General features: G+C 31.3%; 1 protein-coding gene across 1 annotated transcript in view; it reads left to right on the top strand.

Moving 5' to 3' along the window:
• Positions 1–19,474, top strand: part of LOC143071043 (uncharacterized) — a 42,393-nt gene that overhangs the window by 3,536 nt on the left and 19,383 nt on the right. Inside the window, exons 5-19 of the mRNA XM_076245124.1 lie at positions 348–406; positions 1,180–1,295; positions 2,329–2,527; positions 3,930–4,010; positions 4,969–5,132; positions 6,173–6,272; positions 9,311–9,454; positions 11,409–11,514; positions 13,341–13,441; positions 14,202–14,291; positions 15,358–15,431; positions 15,774–15,867; positions 16,880–16,974; positions 18,866–18,971; positions 19,266–19,433. Of these exons, the coding sequence (XP_076101239.1) occupies positions 348–406; positions 1,180–1,295; positions 2,329–2,527; positions 3,930–4,010; positions 4,969–5,132; positions 6,173–6,272; positions 9,311–9,454; positions 11,409–11,514; positions 13,341–13,441; positions 14,202–14,291; positions 15,358–15,431; positions 15,774–15,867; positions 16,880–16,974; positions 18,866–18,971; positions 19,266–19,433 (1,697 nt within the window). The remainder of the gene's footprint in view (positions 1–347; positions 407–1,179; positions 1,296–2,328; positions 2,528–3,929; positions 4,011–4,968; positions 5,133–6,172; positions 6,273–9,310; positions 9,455–11,408; positions 11,515–13,340; positions 13,442–14,201; positions 14,292–15,357; positions 15,432–15,773; positions 15,868–16,879; positions 16,975–18,865; positions 18,972–19,265; positions 19,434–19,474) is intronic.

The following is a 19,474-nucleotide window of genomic DNA, read 5'->3' as shown; positions in this document are numbered from 1 at the left end:
TTCATTTATTTTCTTGGATATCAATTTTCGTAGATTGTGGAAAACTTGCTTTTTTGTTGAGATTTAATTTCCAGGTTTTGTCAATCTGTGTAAACAAAGCAATACAAAATTTGTAATTCTTTGACCATTTGAATTTGCGGTTGACTTGTACCCACGAAACCCACAAAAATTGGTATACAACAAATAATAATGAATCTTCAGTAGCTGAACATATGATAACCAAAAGTCATACAACACTTATTTAATGTTATGATTTCGTTTATTTTTATTGAAATTTTATGCATTAAAATACAATGACAGGGAGAAAATAATGCAATATCTTTGAATATACATCATTTTTTTTTAAGGTGCAATGTCTAAAACCCTCATTGACAACTCGCAGCTGGTGTCTGAACTAGATGAAAAGGTTTGAGTATTATATTTGCCTCTGTCAAAAATAAAATAAGGCACATTAATTCTAAAGGGCCTATGTTAGTGATGTCAACCTCTTTGTGCCTGTTTGCCATGATTTCAACAACAACAAAAATGCCACTGAAATCACTCTTCCATCAAAATTGGGTTTAAATCTCGTAATTTTCCTATTCATGTTGTCTTAATTCTGATATGATTACTGTCCTTGGATAAAAAAGATTTTATAAAACTGACAATTTTCTGCTGCATTGACAGATTTCCTGGAAATATTGAGTATGAAAAGATATCTGCTTCATAATTATACCTCTACTCTTAATGTGCTTGTAGCTGGTTTACCTCAGTGATATAACATCAATTTCTCAGCAAATTCAAGTAATAGTGTCATATTATTAAGCACCAAGATCCATCTGGATATGCCAATTACAGTCTGGCAAATTTAAGTTCAGTCTATATTTTTCACATCCTTAACAATGGAATTTCAATGATGTGACGTAACTTATATTTTGAGCTACAAACAATAAAAATACCCATAGTCTTAGATTTTAAAGTGGCAAATGGAAAACATTATATATAACATTTTGAAATGTTATGATTGAACATAAAATTGATTTCATCCCTTGTAAAGATCAAAATTATCTTTTTGAACAAAGGATAGATAATGACTATCAAACATAGAATAATTTTGTAACAAGATATCGACAATGTATACCAAATGCTTTCAAAATTTCACAAGAGTTATGTCACTTTACTGAAGTTTTCTATTTTTAGGAATTTAGAGTGTTTAGATATGCCTACATGTGTGCCTCATATCCTGTCTTGGGTGCACCTGACCCTCCATCTCCACAGACACCCCCTCTTACTCCAACAGGTCAAGGAAACATTAGGTAAGTCTTAATCAACTGATTTGAAGTAATGTGTAGAGATATGGGATTTTTTTTCTAGATCATAATGTTAAAAGTAAATGTTCAAACTATCTGGTAAAGACCAAAAAAAACAGAACCCCAAATGACTCAAAAAAAGAACCATCTGACAGTCTGTTTCAAATAGCAATTCTATAACTGAAAGATGAAGTTAAATTCAGTATTGAAAAATGTTTTTATGCCTTTATGGAAACATTCCCTACCCATTCATTTGTTTTTATTAAAATTCAATCTATGAAGGTCCTTGGTGGCCAAATGGTTTAAGGTGTTAAAATACTGTCTCACTAGCCTGTAACACAAGACTGAGGTTGTGATTCAAATCCAGTATGTGGCCTGTGAACGTTGTACTCTGATCCTAATTGACTAGAATTATCAGTTTTCCTGCCAAATGTCGATAAAAGGTAACATATTTTTGGTCAAAACTCATTAAGCTTCTGTTAGATTACTGCCTATGCATTCAATATATATACAAATAAAATAGGGAATGTGTCAAAGAGACAACAACCCGACCAAATAAAAAACAACAGCAGAGGGTCACCAACAGGTCTTCAATGTAGCGAGAAATTCCTGCACCCGGAGGCGTCCTTCAGCTGGCCCCTAAACAAATATATACTAGTCCAGTGATAATGAACGCCATACTAATTTCCAAATTGTACACAAGAAACTAAAATTAATATAATACAAGAATAACAAAGGCCAGAGGCTCCTGACTTGGGACAGGCGCAAAAATGCGGCGGGGTTAAACATGTTTGTGAGATCTCAACCCTCCCCCTATACCTCTATATAAATGTTTATATTGTGAAATAGCTTGTAAAAACAAAACAAAAGTTTTACAGGTTTTTTTTTAATGTAACTTCAAGATAATTGTACAGCATAGGGTAAATATGTGTAAAATTGTACATTAGATATCTTTATTTTTGACATTAAAAGTCAGATATAAATCTATGTTAAAATTGTAGAGAGTCAAAATTGAAACTTTAACATATATATTTGACAGGATACAGTTCAAAGATTTAAAGTCACAGATAATGAGAACACAATCTGGTGATGATGTAGAAGATGAGACATCAATTGTTCCTGCAGAAACCCTCTTTGAATTGTTGAGGCGGGTATTCAGGTTAAGTCCCAATACTTTTTACCAGTATGAAGTCTATATAAGGAATTCCTATGGCAAGAGAGATGCTGAACCAAACAGAGTGAGTGCTCAGGAGTTTAATTACTGCTTTCACTTTGAATAAAGGAGATGTGGGTATTCTGGGGTACACAGCACTGAGTCAAAAACCACAAATACAATGAACATTAAAGATCTCAGGAACTTTTGTAATGTTAATTGCAAAGTTAATATGGAATATTTTATTAGTCCAGCAGTTTGAAAAGTTCATGGGTTAATAATTACATTTGATGTATGTTTCATTATAATACGTTATTTTGAGTGGCTACACTGCAATCTCACGTTATTCCTTAGTCAATTGCATTACACAATAAAATTTATAATTCATGATGACACGAGGTCCCACAATAAAGTGCACAGGTAAATTAAATAAGAACTTGATACAAATCGTGTTTTCATGATCCTAGCTAAAAAATGTAATTTTAAGTATTGAATGCTTCTTTTTGTAATTTCATAGGGTTGTAAAAGCGTTGATCGTGTGCACATTTTAAGAATGAAGCGCTTCATACAAAATGTACTTCAGTCAACACTTTACACCCCAGTAAAGTTACAAAAAGAAGCATTCAATTCTTAATAGACTCGGACTTCTCTTGAACTGAATTTTAATGTGCGTATTGTTATGCCTTTACTTTTCTACATTGGCTAGAGGTATAGGGGGAGGGTTGAGATCTCATAAACATTTTCAACCCGCCGCAATTTTGCGCCTGTCCCAAGTCAGGAGCCTCTGGCCTTTGTTAGTCTTGTATGATTTTTATGCCCCACCTACGATAGTAGAGGGGCATTATGTTTTCTGGTCTGTGCGTCCGTTCGTCCGTCCGTCTGTTCGTCCGTCCGTTCGTTCGTCCGTCTGTCCCGCTTCAGGTTAAAGTTTTTGGTCAAGGCAGTTTTTGATGAAGTTGAAGTCCAATCGACTTCAAACTTAGTATACATGTTCCCTATGATATGATCTTTCTAATTTTAATGCCAAATTAGAGGGTTTACCCCAATTTCACGGTCCACTGAACATAGAAAATGATAGTACGAGTGGGGCATTCGTGTACTGGGGACACATTCTTGTTAATTTTTGTTTCTTGTGTATAATTCGGAGTTTAGTATGACGTCCATTATCACTGTACTAGTATACATATTTTTTAAGGGGCCAGCTGAAGGACGCCTACGCATGCAGGAGTTTCTCGCTACATTGAAGACCCATTGGTGGCCTTCGGCTGTTGTCTGCTCTATGGTCGGGTTGTTGTCGCTTTGACACATTCCCCATTTCCTTTCTCAATTTTATTGTCAATGCAAAAGTAGTTTATAGGAATTTAGTCAATTTGGAGACAAAGGTTGTCAGAATGAAATGGTAAAAAAAATGAAAAACTTAGCCTAAAAAGGCCCTGAATAAATAAATGAAAAAAAAAGATTTTCATTTACTTTTTTTAATCTTTAAGATTTTGGCAGAAGAATTGGTTGGACAGTTAGCCTCGCTTGAAAACAATAGCCATCCATATTACACACCAAAACACTTTATGGTATGTTATAAACTTATAGTACAGTTAACTTCACTTGAAAACAATAGCAATCCATATTAGATCTTGTATTAAATGCTGTTAACAAAATCTTTTACAAATTTTAATATTTGACATTAAAGTGATCCTTTTCTGATGACATGTGTAATCATCGCCAAATGTTAAGATAGGTAAGCCATTAGAATGCTAAAACTTTAGTTCATCCAGACTGAATGTTCAGATCTGTCTCCTCAGTAATTTTGTTACTTAAATGTTTGCACGGCTGCAGTGTATGTTTTCTTGCTTAAAACAGTTTTATTTTATATAAAGAAGAAGTGTCAATGGGTTGTCATTGATGGTTTCTGTCCCTTAAGCTTTAGTTCAATTTACTTTAATTTCAAAACCCTTTCTCCCTTTTTCCTGCTTATTTGCCTTTAAAAAAATATTGATAAAAGTAAGGTATGTTTCATATGCCCTTTTTGGTTTTAAATATGGAAAGAATACCCTTTGTTCATGCTTTTGTAACTTTTAAATGTTCCTATGTAAAGATTTCTGAATAGGTTTGTCTGTATAGATGAACATTTACTAGACCTTTGAAATTTTTTTTTGTTGCACCCATTTTAGTGTTAAGCAAAACTGTAGGTTCTTGTTTCATATTCATGTTTAGTGACTTATCATTATATGAAAACTGAATTCATGTACATTCTATTTTTATTGCAAAAATATGTTGGGGCCCAATTTTTGGAGTCTTATATACGATAAATATAACTGTTAAATTTTGATACAATTCAATTATCCCATTGTAGAAAGAGTTTGGCCTTTAGTTTCTCTTATTATCAGGTATATGTTATTCACTGTCTGTGATTTCAGATGTGAAAATAGTTTATTTACAGTGATGTTTATTTTATTATAGAAATTCATTAACCTCTGCAACTATTTTTGTGAAAAATTGTTATACTAGTATTTTTCATTCTATATATAGACACAGTTTGGTTATGACAGATGGCAGAGGAAAGAATTCATTCACATTGCAGAACTGATGAGAAAATTCTGGCATGTTGCCCATCCACATAAACGTAACAACCATATACAGTTTCTGCAGACTGTTCATGATGATTATGTAGAACTCATGGAGAAATTATTGAGGTCAGCTAATTTTTCTTTTTAGAATTGTACAATAATGATAAATTTCATCAAACAAATTTTGGTTTTAACCTTAGTCTGGAGAAATGAAAAAAGACCTAATAAAAGAAAGTCATTTTGAAATCTTCAGTTTATCATTTGCTGTAAATATCTTTTTTTAGGATATTTTATAAATTTCCCTAAATCTTACTCTTTGAACTGGAAGAGCTAAAAAAAATAATGCATATTTTTCTTTAAAATATTCTAGCAGTTAAAACATGATATTAGATCCACATTAACTCATATATAATTAATTCTTGTTTTGTTCTCTTGTGAACAAATTCTTTTTTTCCCCCTGTTCCAAAATTAGTTGTACAAATGTAATATTGTTCACCCACAATAATGAGATGTGACTGCGTAACTAATCAATTAAGAATTGAATACTTCTCTTTGTTGTTTGAAAGGGTGTAAAAGCATTTTACAACTCTATAAAATTACAAAAAGAAGCTTTCAATTCATATAATTACATTTTTGAGCTAAACCATGAAATTACCTGTTTCATCAAATTTATCATTTGTTTTGCCTTACATTGTCTTGGAAAGCAAGTGCTGTCTGGACTGTTCATTTTTTTTTCTCCTGAAAATGAATCTAATTTTAAATGCATATTGATTGGTGTCAGCTGATCAAATGTATGAATTCTTATGAAACACATATATGTAATGTAATTATAAGTAAATAATTTTGAAATATTCACATCTTATTTGAAATGAATATGCTTTTTAAGAATGGATATTTTATGTGTTTTGACATTTGCATAGGTTATTTGAAGAGTGAACCTTCACTCACAAATAATGGTAGAAAGGATATATAGGTGGCATCTTTTACATTGGATTTTGTTAATTTTAAGTTATTTTGATATATATAGAAATTTGATATAAAAGAAAAAAAAATGTTTGAAGGTATGTAGACTTTATAATCAAAGAAAATTTGACTTAAATTGCATTTGCTAGATTTTAAGCTTTGATACATATTGTTTGTATATGTGAAACCTGTTCCTATTTTAGGTATGAATCAGCCTATAGACAAGCTGACAATACACAAACCACACTATTGTCATCAGCATCGATGAGACTTTTGAAAGAATTTGGATTACGATATGGAGTAGTAAGTATTATATAATTGTATTTTCCCGTAAAATGCTTACATTCTAACGTCATTGTTCTATGACGTCGGGTATCTCATTCATAAAAAAGCATATGACGTGGGAGTACAATCGGAACAGCACTGGCAATATATTCATATTTTACCACGGGTGTGTACTCAAAGCGTTTGAAGGACGTCATGTTAGAATAAGGTACTAAAATTTCAGAAATTATTATGAGGATTTTATTGATGAAAATGAGTGAGTATCACAATAATAAGAACTCACATTTTGATATCAGATACATATATCTGTATGCAGATTTTCCTGAATTTGCAATTATTAATCTCACATTTTCTCAAATAGTTATTAAATGATAATTTCTTACCAGATCAAAAGAGATATGGTTCTGTTACTTGAATACAGTCATTTTTAAAATAAAGAAAAAAATGGGTAAAAAATGAATTTATGTAATTTACAATTCATTTAACAGCATACAGTATCTCGGTAATGCCAATTAAACAACGATCTTATTATAAGTCTACCATTTTTGCTAGATTTTATTTAAATGAACCTTTCCTTCCCTATGAAAATGACCATATAAAGACATGTTAATACTGCCTTTGAATAATAGCTGAGGTATAAAAAGATGTTTACTCAACTCTTGTCTTTTTCTGTAAAAAAGTGACAATTATGAAATACATTTTTACAAACTTTGTCAAATGCTTTTTGAATACTTATTAAGATAAATTGTAACAAATTGCTTATAATATTGTACATATTGTGTACTTCATATATTAATTTATAATTTATGTTAAGTTAAAATAGAAAGGATCGTAGACATTCTTAGAAATTTTGATAAAATCCTAATAAATCAATTTTAAGTTCAAACATTATCATGTGTTTGTTAAAAAATTACCAAATTTGTATAGGGAGAGTTGTACAGAAGAATAGATATGAGAAGATGTGGTATGAATGCAAATGAGAAAACTCTCCATCCAATCACAATTTGTAAAAGAAAACCATTATAGGTCAAAGTACGGTCTTCAACACGGAGCCTTGGCTCTCACTAAACAGAAAGCTGTAAAGGGCCCCAAAATTGACTAGTGTAAAACCATACAAACAGAAAAAACAACGGTCTAATATATATATACAGTGAAACTTCTCTAAACCGGTCCCTCATAATACCGGTTCTCCCTTCATACCGGCCAAAATAACAAGTCCCGGCCGGCGTGTATGTAAATAAACGTTCAGGTAACCTTATAAAACCGGCCACCCCTTTAAACCGGATACCGGCCGATATTTGTGTATTTGTGTAATCAAAATCAATAAAATATCACCTCATAAAACCGGCCTTGTCATTTGTAATCATTAGTCCATATATAATACTGTTATATAAACAAACAAGTTAATCCGGTCAATTAGACTCCTGCATGGCCACTGAGTAGTGTTTACCTGTCAATGTCAAATCAATACCCGAATAAATTATCGGTTGAGAGATTATGATCTTCACCCACGCTAATCAATGATGATAATTAATTTTCATTAAATGTTTTAGCTTGGCTACTTTATTTCATCATTTTAAAATAATAATTTTTAGGCAAATTACAGAAATTAATCACTTTGATCTTTCAAAATAAATCGTAAGTAGATATCATCGGGATAATCTATTGATGTTTACTGTAAACTAATGATTACTTCAGTTTTATGTATTTATGAACATGTTTAGTGCTGTAATGTTGGTGTACTACTTGTGAAGGATTATCATTGTATGGTACCGATGATGAATGTATTGCTAAACAACAACAAATGGAAGTGTTTAACGACCTTGACTGGCTATACAGCCCTCGCACGGTCGGCTCGGTGCCCGAAGGCGATTGGTGAGCGTTTGAATAATTTCTGCCGTGGGTCAGGAACAGGTAGTAAGGACGCCGAATGGAGGCCGCCATCTTGGTTTTGGTGAGTTGATTTTGGTTTGTTTACTATTTTGGATTTTACTTCTTCACAACGGCTGCTTTCAGGGCCAGTTTGGTCAGCTTGGCAGCCCGCTAACCTCGATGATGGAGTACTGGTAGATGAATCGTGGACGTAGTTCTAAAGATGACAGGAAGCGTTATCAGGACCCAAGCCGTGAGGCAGGAAAATGAAGGTCGTATCACCCAACAGCCTAGGATACAGCCCTCGGACGTTAATCGGCATGACACTCCCCATAATAGACAATGGTTTTGGAGGCATGTTAACGCGGGTACGCCAACTACTACGTCTCTCTGTACGGCATGGATTGGTTTCTGTCATCTTAGTAGTATGTCGTTGACCATCTAGCAATAAACCCTCATCGAAGATAGCGGGTAAAGGAGAGCTGACCCAGCACGTCCGTTCAGCTGTAAGGACTGAGACGTGACTGAATGAATGGTATTGCTAAACCAGTTCAATAACATAGTATATAGATATTAAAACTGTTTTGTTATATAGTTGCATTTTATTTGATTTTCCTGCAAAATGAAAAATAATAAAGACACAAATGATGTTTTAATATTTATTTCATAATCAATTTAGAATACAAAGCTAAATTTACACAACAAAACAAACTTTGATTGAGGTACAATACATGGTAAAAAAAAAACAAATGCACAAATATTAAAGGGAAGTAACTCTTATTAATTTCAAATTCAACAAACCGGCCACCCCTAAAAACCGGCCGAATCCCGTGGTCCGACGGGCGGCCGGTTTTGAGAAGTTTCACTGTATATAAAAAAAATCTTATAAACCACATCAACAACGACAACCACTGAACATCAGGTTCCTGACTTAGGACAGGTGCAAACAAATGCAGTGGATTTAATTATTTTAATTGGTACCAACCTTCACCCTTACCTGAAACAATAGTGTAACATCACAACATAGTCACACTATAAAATATCAATTGAAATAGCTTTACTTTTCGGCTGTTTTCTGCTCTTTGGTCGACTTGTTGTCTCTTTGACTATTTCCCCATTTCCATTCTCAACTTTATACACTGAATAATAAATACTTGGATTACTTTTCATGATCAATTTTACAGGGAGAGTTGTACAGAAGAGTAGTCTACCTAAGATACTTGGTCTCAAACTTTGATCCTTCTGTCTGGTTGATTCAGCATTGTATATTTGGAGTGATTTTCGTTTTAGAAATTCTACCAAACCGTGAAGACATGGTCAGGAAAGAGGTAAGAACCATTTATTGGGTTTTTTTTGGTACATGAAAGGAGATTTATACTAAAATGTGTTACAATTATTGAGTATTTTGGTACAAGAAGTAGATTTATACTAAAATGTGTTACAATTATTGGGTATTTTGGTTCAAGAAAGTATATTTAGACAATGTGTCACATTGTGTCATATAAAATTGTAAAGATATTACATACAAAAATCAAACTGTATGTTTTCTTCTACATTTACCAAGAAAATACTGCATGTATCAAAATCAAGCAAACCTATTATACTTAGTTCATTTTTTTTCTTTTTAGATAAGTTTCATAAAGAATGCTAAATTTAAGCTTGCAAAGCCAACGATGTTTGAAGAAATAAAAGTCGTTAAACAGAAATTGGGTTAAGAAAATAGCACAAACTGTTTAAGGGCATTCATTTTAGAGAGTTAGAATGTTAGCTCTGTCAATGTCAAACAAAATTGACATTTTTTTTTTTATAAAAATGAATGATAATCCATTGCATGTTCACCATTACTTATTTTTAAAGTTAATTAATGACAAAATTAAGATGATAAAATATTATTCATAATGAAGACATAATAATAGAACAATAGAATAAAAGAAAATATACAAAAAGCCATATAAATCAGACATAATTAACTTCAATTCATCTTCTTTCTCTATATAAAATCAATTGAAGAAAACTACAAAGAAGTATATAAAGGTGTTTAAGTAATCAATTATTGATTTATGTTTCCTTGTTCTAAGTTGGTAACAGACTGCAAAACACTAGTAACAGATGTTTTAAAGGTTTGACATATTTTCCCCAAACCACAGTAGACAATAATAAGTGTAATAAAAATCGATCATAATCTGAATATAAATCAGAATCATTAGTAATTATATACTAAATATGTTGTTATTCCATTTCATATCCTTTTGATATTGTGATTGCCACTGCGGTCAAATTGGATATGTTATTTGTGGGAGAAGTGAATCAAATTAGTTATTTTTTCTCATAAATACTGTTGGTTTAGAGCATTAAGATGCTGAAAATACAGTTAAGAATAATTTTTGAAGATTCTTTTGTTTATAAAAGTTACTGGTAAATACTTTTCACAATGAAATTATAGATCGAGGGGCAACTTGAAGCATAGTATAGGCACTGTCAAACCTGTTAATTTATTAATTGTGTACAGTATTTATTTTCATATTAATCTGATTGCCTCATAAAAAAGATTGGCTATTATCTAGTTCTATGAATATATTTATTACTATTGATGTTTTATTTTTTAAAGGCAGCTTGAGTAAAGTTGAAATAGTGCAATGTTCTTGTTGTCACCATAAAAACAAAAATAATTTTTAACAGAATATTTTTGTTTCTTTTCTTTTATACATTTGTGTTGAAAAAGCAAGACATAGAAATCCTACATTCCATCAGCAGTGTCTGCGGTGTCTGCATCCCCAAATATTGACTCTGTGGTTAAAGTTTTTGAAATTTTAATAACTTTCTGAAACTAGCCTGGATTTCTACCAAACTTGGACAGAAGCTTGTTTATGATCATAAGAAGATTTTGTAAAAAAAAAATTCCTGTTTATTTGTATTTTACTTATAAATGGACTTAGTTTTTTCTGGCCGTCAATATTACATTCACTCTGTGGTTAAAGTTTTTAAAATTTAAAAAAAATACTTAACTATCCTGGATTTCTACCAAACTTGGTTAGAAGCTTGTCTATGATCAAATGCTAGTATCTAGAAGGACATTTTTAAAAAATATTTCCTGTTTTTCGTTATGCTACTTATATATGGACTTAGTTTTTCTACCTTTATCATTACATACAATCTGCAGTTCCAAAAACATTTAAAGCTTCTTAAAGTAGGCAATCCTTACAAATTTTTATGAGTGATTATAAGTGAGAATAATTTTTTATACAAAAACTTACATGAATTAAAAGTTACATATCTTTTCAGTTGGAAATTCTATGTGACAGTATCAAGAAGTTACAAAGCAAAGCACTGACTACCTTATCTAACATGAAGAGTGTTTTCCCTGATAATAAGCCTTCAAATGGTATTGGTTAGTATTATGTTGTATTAAAATATTACTTTACGGATTAGTAGTATAGCAATGTAGTTATTTCTTACATCCTGAAATGACTTCGAAATTCTATATATGAATTAGTCTTATTTATCAACATAGTGAGAAGTGCTGGTTTCCATCAAGAAATCTATTCCTATTAGTGTTTTTTGGAAAGATTAGAACTTGTTCTAAATCTTTACTAAGGCACTGGCCTCCCTAACAACACAACAGGTTAGCTACTGTTACTAACTGTATTCACACTGAAATATAGTTCCCTATCTTTCTCATGTATGTGCACACAATATACAAACTGAAAGAAATTGGTATATTATTGGAGCATTTCATTTAAGAATGTATGTCATTTAGGTGTGTTGATGTGCAGGCTTTTTTTTTTTTTTAAATTTTGATTAGGTAATTGGGTATTGATACAATACTAATATGAATCCACATTTCAATAAAATAAGTTTTTTTAATTTGTTTACATTGAAAAAGTACATTTTCAATGCCCTGTGTTGAAAAATATTTTAAAAATTGATCAAAAGGCACACGTACAGCAACATTTAATCTTCAATGTCATATAACCTCTGTTTCAACTTACAAAATGCCTCATAACAACATTTTTAGACTATTTTTGTTGACACTTTAAAGCTGTTGGTCTAGATTTTATGTCTTACAAGGATTGTTGGTAACATTTACTAGAAGAATTTTTTATTTGCAATTTTTTGTTTTTTTGAAACATGTTGATAACAGGCAACATTATTTCGATAAGATATAAACTGCAGTTTAGATAAAATTGTGCAAATTAAGAGACCCATATTATGTAATGTGAACTCATTTTATCCTCATACTGGAAAAGCACATTTCTTTCTAAAACCTGCTGTTAATGCAATTTTCAGCAATAGTGCTTTATTAATGTTCATTTTTCCCCACCATACCTTAATATGAAATTATTCAAACTACTCTTCTTTGTGGATTCAGTATTATTCGTTGGATACCAATTTTCTTGGACTTCATGCGTACAGGTGAACCAAATTTTGTATATGCTTGTATGCAGATGGCAAAACAACGAAATTAAATATCCACGAACATGTAAGATTACCTCAATCCACGAAAAATTGGTATCCATGAAAATAAATGAGTCAACAGTAATTTATTTTTATAAATCTCTAAATTTATTAAATGAATTCCACCAACACAATTTTCACTTTTCTAATAATTTTCCTGCATTGCAAATAAAGTGAGCAATATCAGTATGTCTCCATCCTCTTGTAAAATAAGTGATGGTCTTCGGTTAAATTCTAAAAAATGTAATTTTTATCAGATTCATTTTCAATTTAACGACAGGCAGTACTGACAGTTTCCCATGATATCTGTTTCAAATACTTTTTACAGTGAAATTTTCCTTTGAATATATACCTGCAAGAAATAATCAGACACATGGTATCTTCTTGTTAGTATATGTGTTCATCTGTCTGTGTGTGTGTGTTGTCATGATTTTGATTTCCCCATGATATAAGTACTGCTAACAAGGAATTATTTGAATCTAGAATAATTTATGATGAAAACTAACACAACCAAATAGGGTTAGCCATGTGCGCATGACTAAGGGCTGTTAGTTTGTTCATACTGAAATGATAGTGAAAGTAAAATTAACCTTAGCCATGTGTGCATGGCTAACCCTATTTAGTTAGGTTAGTTTGCATCATACATTTCAATCAATTTTCCAGAATTCAAAATTATTCCAGATTCAAATAATTCGTTGTTTGCTTAGTAAATGATTTTTCAATAACAGATTTATTCAATATATCAACATTACATTTTAGATGTGCTGGTAAGTCTGATGGATAAAACCTTGGAGGCACAAGTTCATTTGAAAATTCCAAAAGTTGAAATGCTTGATGATCTCATTGTACAATGTATAAAGGTAATTTAATCTTCTCATACAGACAATCCGACTGTCCCAGGGCTGTATAACTACTCAAGGTCGTTAAAAACTTCCACATCATACAGACAATGAAATTTAAAAAAAAAGAAGAAAAAAAATAAAAAAGACAACTGTAATTATTTTCACTTGGTGTACATTTAAGATTTTAAGTTGTATAACCTTCAGAGTAAAGTACTACCATTTCATATTAAAGTAAGTATTAACATTTATCTAATTCTTCCAATTGAAACTGTTCCAGACTAGTTGCTTATTTTTTTTTTATAATCAATGTGTGTCTGATCTCATTTCATCACTGGTCAATTTATGAAGTCAAATTTTGTTGCTTTTCCTCTGAATTTCAAATTGTGATTTGAAGAAAATATATATAAAGAACACATTTTTTACATATGGAAAAAGAAGGCTTAAATTGCTTGTCTAAATATCAATTTCACAACTTCTTCTTTATAACATGTGTAAGAAAGTGTGATATGATATTTTTCCACTTTAGTGGGTTGAGTTTTTCGTACTGATATATCATATTTATAAATTAGAGGTTTTTTATTGCTTCATGCAAAGCAAAACTTTGCTCCATTGCATTCATACTACATAATTTGTGTTTGTTTGTTTTATTGAAATTCAGTGAATTACAATGTAGCAGCAATTGAATACTCATACTTTACAGATCTAGATGGGCCTTATTGTTGATATGAGGGAAAACAAAATAGAAAATTCATCACAAATATAATTTTTCTAATTTTAGGAAACCTTCCTGCCATCTTATGAGAAAATGAAGCTTGTTGCAAAAACAGATTTGAAACAGGATAGAAATGGCTACCTTACTCCATCACTGGTAGGTAATGTTAAAAAAAAAAATCAAAGATACCATGTTTATAGTTTAGTAGACTTGTACTGTGTTCACACTATATAAATCTGCACCGGGGCGAAACCGGGTTAACTAATCCGAATTAATTACCCCAGTTCACACTTGATAAAAAATTAACGCGGTTTGGGATTTTACCTCTCAACAAAAATAGATATGTAAGCGCCTAATTTGTAACCCACATCTGTCCACAGGCACTGTACATATTTAACTCAATTTTACATTTTCCTTTTCATCACACTGTGACAGATGTATTTTTTTTCGAATTCTGAAATTTTTCTGAACTCCTTCATTTTAACCAAATTGCACCCATTTGGCCCACAAAAAGCGACAGAAATCTTATAGGTTTCATGGTTTGTCAATATGCAACTTTTTAAATTAATAATATCAACATTGATAAAAAAAAATTATAAAAAAATCTAATATCCATCTTTTAGCTGCTTACCTGGTATTTAATATGGGTTATTTTATCATTTGTAACCCAGAAAATAAGATTACTGGACATCTGTCAAAATTTGACGTTATTCGATATAGCTACGTCACATTGAAGACTTATTTAAGCAAACGTCACTGTAGCACAACCTCACATTAACTTCACTTTGCATTCACATTTAGAAGTGAGGTAGTTAACCTGGGTTTACCCCACATTAACTCCACCTCAAATGAGGTTTTTTTTAAATCTGGGTTCACCCCTGATTAAGGTGTTCACACTACATAAATTTAACCTTGATTAACTAATTCGTGTCAAACCTTGTTTAAAAAGGCATAGTGTGAACAGGATACTAGAAGACTCAGTTGTGCCACTCTAAACAAAACGGGTTGAAAATAAACTCAATTACAAATTTAAAAGCACTAGCATTGTAAAAACAAAAATTAAAAAAAATGGGCCAAATCAGTCTTAGGCCATCAATGTTCTTAGGTTAAAAAATCCTTTGTTTTCAACATTATTTTGACATTTTATTATTAAGTTATTTAAAACTTTTTTACATTTAGCTTATATTTCTAGCTGCATTAAGTGATTTTTTTCGTTCTACAGTTGAATATGGTAATTGGTAAAATTAGAGATGAAGTTAGCCATTACAGGACATATTATCAAGGGACATTTAGCAGGTAAAATTTAGCTTTTAAAATATATCTGCTGTATACCTACAATGCTGAGTTAGATTTAACATATGCTAGCTCACAAAATAAAAATACCCACAAAAAATTCTCCCCTTCCCAGATACATTATTTAGATTCAAACTGACAGATTTGTCCTTGCTTTTATATGTAGAACTTCCTTAGCCCTTTGCCTGTTACAATTTACACTCTTTGTGGAACATTGTACAGTGAGTGGTTTTTTTTTGTAACTCTGAATATTTTGCAATTTGTCTAATGCACACTGCTTTCTTATTCTTATAAAAAGTTGTCTTGAAAATAGTTTGCATATTTTGTAATATTGTCTTTTACCAGATATTGTAATGTGACAGAACTGGCTGCACAAAGTCTTTACACACTGTTTATGGATGACTTACAACAGTTTTTCAAAGTTTATGATGCTCAGCCGGTGAGTACACGTAAAACATTTAATGTTCATTATATTTCTTAATTAGAAAAAATGAATACACCTCATACCAAATCCTCTTATCTTTATACATATAAGCAAAAACCCCTCACAGATTTTCTGTGTTTCAAAATGGGAAAACTTCTCTAATGTTTGAGTGACATTTTCATTGGAGGAATCTGAACATACTTTTTTTTATATCAACTCCTCCTACAAATCTTAACCCAGAGCCTTAATACTTTCTAAAAATATAAAGATAAGAAAATGTGGTATAATTGTTAATGAAACCATTCCCACCAGAGACCAAATAACATGGAAGTCAACAGCAATAGGTCACCGTACAGCCTTTAACAATGAGCAAAACCCTTACGGCATAATCGGCTGTAAAAGGCCCAGAAATAAATAAAATTCAAACAAGAAAAATAGGACCTGATTTCTATACAAATGAATGTACGAAAAAGTATGATATACAACAACAAATGACAACCACAAAATAACAGGCTCATTACTTGGGACAAGCACATACAGAATGGTTAAACTACAATGGTCATTATAACATTGAAGCTGTATAAATTATAGCAAGTATGATAAAAAAGTAGATAAGTTAAAATTTTGTATTTATAAATGTGGTGTAAGATGTGTTGGCCTGTTCTTACAAAATCCACAATTTAAAGATGAATCCATAGTATTTTCATGAGAACAAAGTTCAATGTAAATGATTGCAATATTCCTTATTTCTGTAAGAAGAGCAGTGTTGCTTCAAAACCATTGTGCTATCATTTAGCAATTAAGCTTTCCTCAACAATAAATGAGTTATTGCATGTATATTGGAGAATATATCCCTTCATTTGTTGCTTTTGCAAGCGTGATCTATGTGATATTCTACTTCTGACAATATTCAGTCACTAATATTAGTATGTACAAAAAAAAATGGTATTTAATGATAATAGATGAAGTTTTGGATTTTTATTGCTTATGTTAGCCCTAAATTCAAAGGATTTATTTTTTTTTACAGACAAGTAAGACAATAGATAGACAGCTGTTAGGATTGGGGTATAGACTACATGACCTTGACAATGACTGGAACCAGTATGTATCTGGACATCCAAGGTAATTAAACCATATAAAGTCATTGAACCAGTATGTATCTGGACATCCAAGGTAATTAAACCATATAAAGTCATTGAACCAGTATGTATCTGGACATCCAAGGTAATTAAACCATATAAAGTCATTGAACCAGTATGTATCTGGACATCCAAGGTAATTAGACCATACAAAGTCATTGAACCAGTATGTATCTGGACATCCAAGGTAATTAAACCATATAAAGTCATTGAACCAGTATGTATCTGGACATCCAAGGTAATTAAACCATATAAAGTCAGTGAACCAGTATATATCTGGACATCCAAGGTAATTAGACCATATAAAGTCATTGAACCAGTATGTATCTGGACATCCAAGGTAATTAAACCATATAAAGTCATTGAACCAGTATGTATCTGGACATCCAAGGTAATTAAACCATATAAAGTCAGTGAACCAGTATATATCTGGACATCCAAGGTAATTAAACCATATAAAGTCATTGAACCAGTATGTATCTGGACATCCAAGGTAATTAAACCATATAAAGTCATTGAACCAGTATGTATCTGGACATCCAAGGTAATTAAACCATATAAAGTCATTGAACCAGTATGTATCTGGACATCCAAGGTAATTAAACCATATAAAGTCATTGAACCAGTATGTATCTGGACATCCAAGGTAATTAAACCATACAAAGTCATTGAACCAGTATGTATCTGGACATCCAAGGTAATTAAACCATACAAAGTCATTGAACCAGTATGTATCTGGACATCCAAGGTAATTAAACCATATAAAGTCATTGAACCAGTATGTATCTGGACATCCAAGGTAATTAAACCATATAAAGTCATTGAACCAGTATGTATCTGGACATCCAAGGTAATTAAACCATATAAAGTCATTGAACCAGTATGTATCTGGACATCCAAGGTAACCATATAAAGTCATTGAGTGCTGCCGAATATTTTTGACATCTTTTTTGATTGTTTTTTTACTTTAAGGTGTAATACCACCATTAATTTTCCCCTATTAGTCTTTGTTAAATTTGCACCTTCAAAAAAAATGTGCAGAATTTATCCTTGTTACAAATAAAGAAATACTTGGCATGAGTAAAGTTTTATCCTGTCCAGTTCTATAGAAAAAAATCCACATAACATTTCATTGCATATAAGAAAATAACCATCATTGGAAGTTAACCAATCAAATTTCTCCCCTTATTTTATCTGTGTATAAGGTTTAGTCACCATGTAACCTCAAGATTACAAAATTTTCTATAGAAATCCCAAATAAAAAATAATGGTGTTTTGAAATACCCAAGACATATGTTTTTGACACAGAAATGGTTTTACTGCAATAAAATGTAGGATTAATTACCTACAACTGTCAAATTCAAGGGAATATTTTTTTCGACCTACTTTCGTATACAAGCGGATGTGACATACCATGATTTGGTGGTATTACACCTTAATAACAGTTTTGATTGAATTCAATTATAGTTATATATATATCTGAGATTTGTAAGAAACACTGTGTTATAATATCATTAGGATTGTCAACAAAAAGGAAAAAGTCATACATAGAAATCATGTGCAACATGAAAAATCAATGAGATAAAAATAGCAGAAATATATATTTTAAATATATTTAGATAGGGACAAGGCCTATCAGTAGATAAGTATATGGATTGTAGTTCAGCTTATATCATTAAATTACTAATGAAAGGCATTGCCTATAATATTGTTATAGGTTTTATGTGTTATTTTGTTTTTAATATGAAAAAAGGATTGAAAAAGAAAATAACAAAACATTTACTCTTTCATACTTTTATCTCTTATTTAACTGTATAACATGCTATAATTTTGTGGAAAGAAAGAATTGAAAATGCAGGATTTTTGTATTTTAGCTCTTATCTATGGAGAGAGTTTTTCTACAAACAGTCACTTCACTGGCTAAGTATATTGAAGACACTCACACAACAAAGTGTACTGCTGGCTGTAGGATTAGATCGTGTAAGCAATTTTTTTAAATTCTAGCTAAACTAGAAAATTCAGATAATTTATATATCCTTATCATAACCAACACTGTAAACTCTTGATTTATTAATATTTTGTCTATTCTTATAATTCAAGAAAGATATTTAAAAACTATATTGGCTCAATAATGACATTTAGATCTGGTGTCACAGGAATTCAACACTGTATGATTTTAAAGGAAATGTTGATTGATGCCTTAATTCTATTGAATTTTGAATGAGACTTCCTACTCGCCCTCAATTCTGTGACAATAGTTGGTCTCTTTTTCAGTTTACTACCCAGTGCTTTGATGATATTGGATCAACATACCAAGTATCATTAAGTTCTGTATCCAGTCCCAGAGACAGAACAATGTCTCTGAAATCAATAACACCATCCATCAACAGTGCATTCAGTGGACTAGTATCATCTAACTCTACACCAGTTTACAGTAATATTGTAGGTATACTTAAAAATTATTATAGTTTTTCTACCATTTT

This window comes from Mytilus galloprovincialis, chromosome 4 (genome assembly GCF_965363235.1).
Source record: "Mytilus galloprovincialis chromosome 4, xbMytGall1.hap1.1, whole genome shotgun sequence".
In the NCBI taxonomy this organism is placed as follows: Eukaryota; Metazoa; Mollusca; class Bivalvia; order Mytilida; family Mytilidae; genus Mytilus; species Mytilus galloprovincialis.
This window is presented reverse-complemented; position numbering and strand designations above follow the sequence as displayed.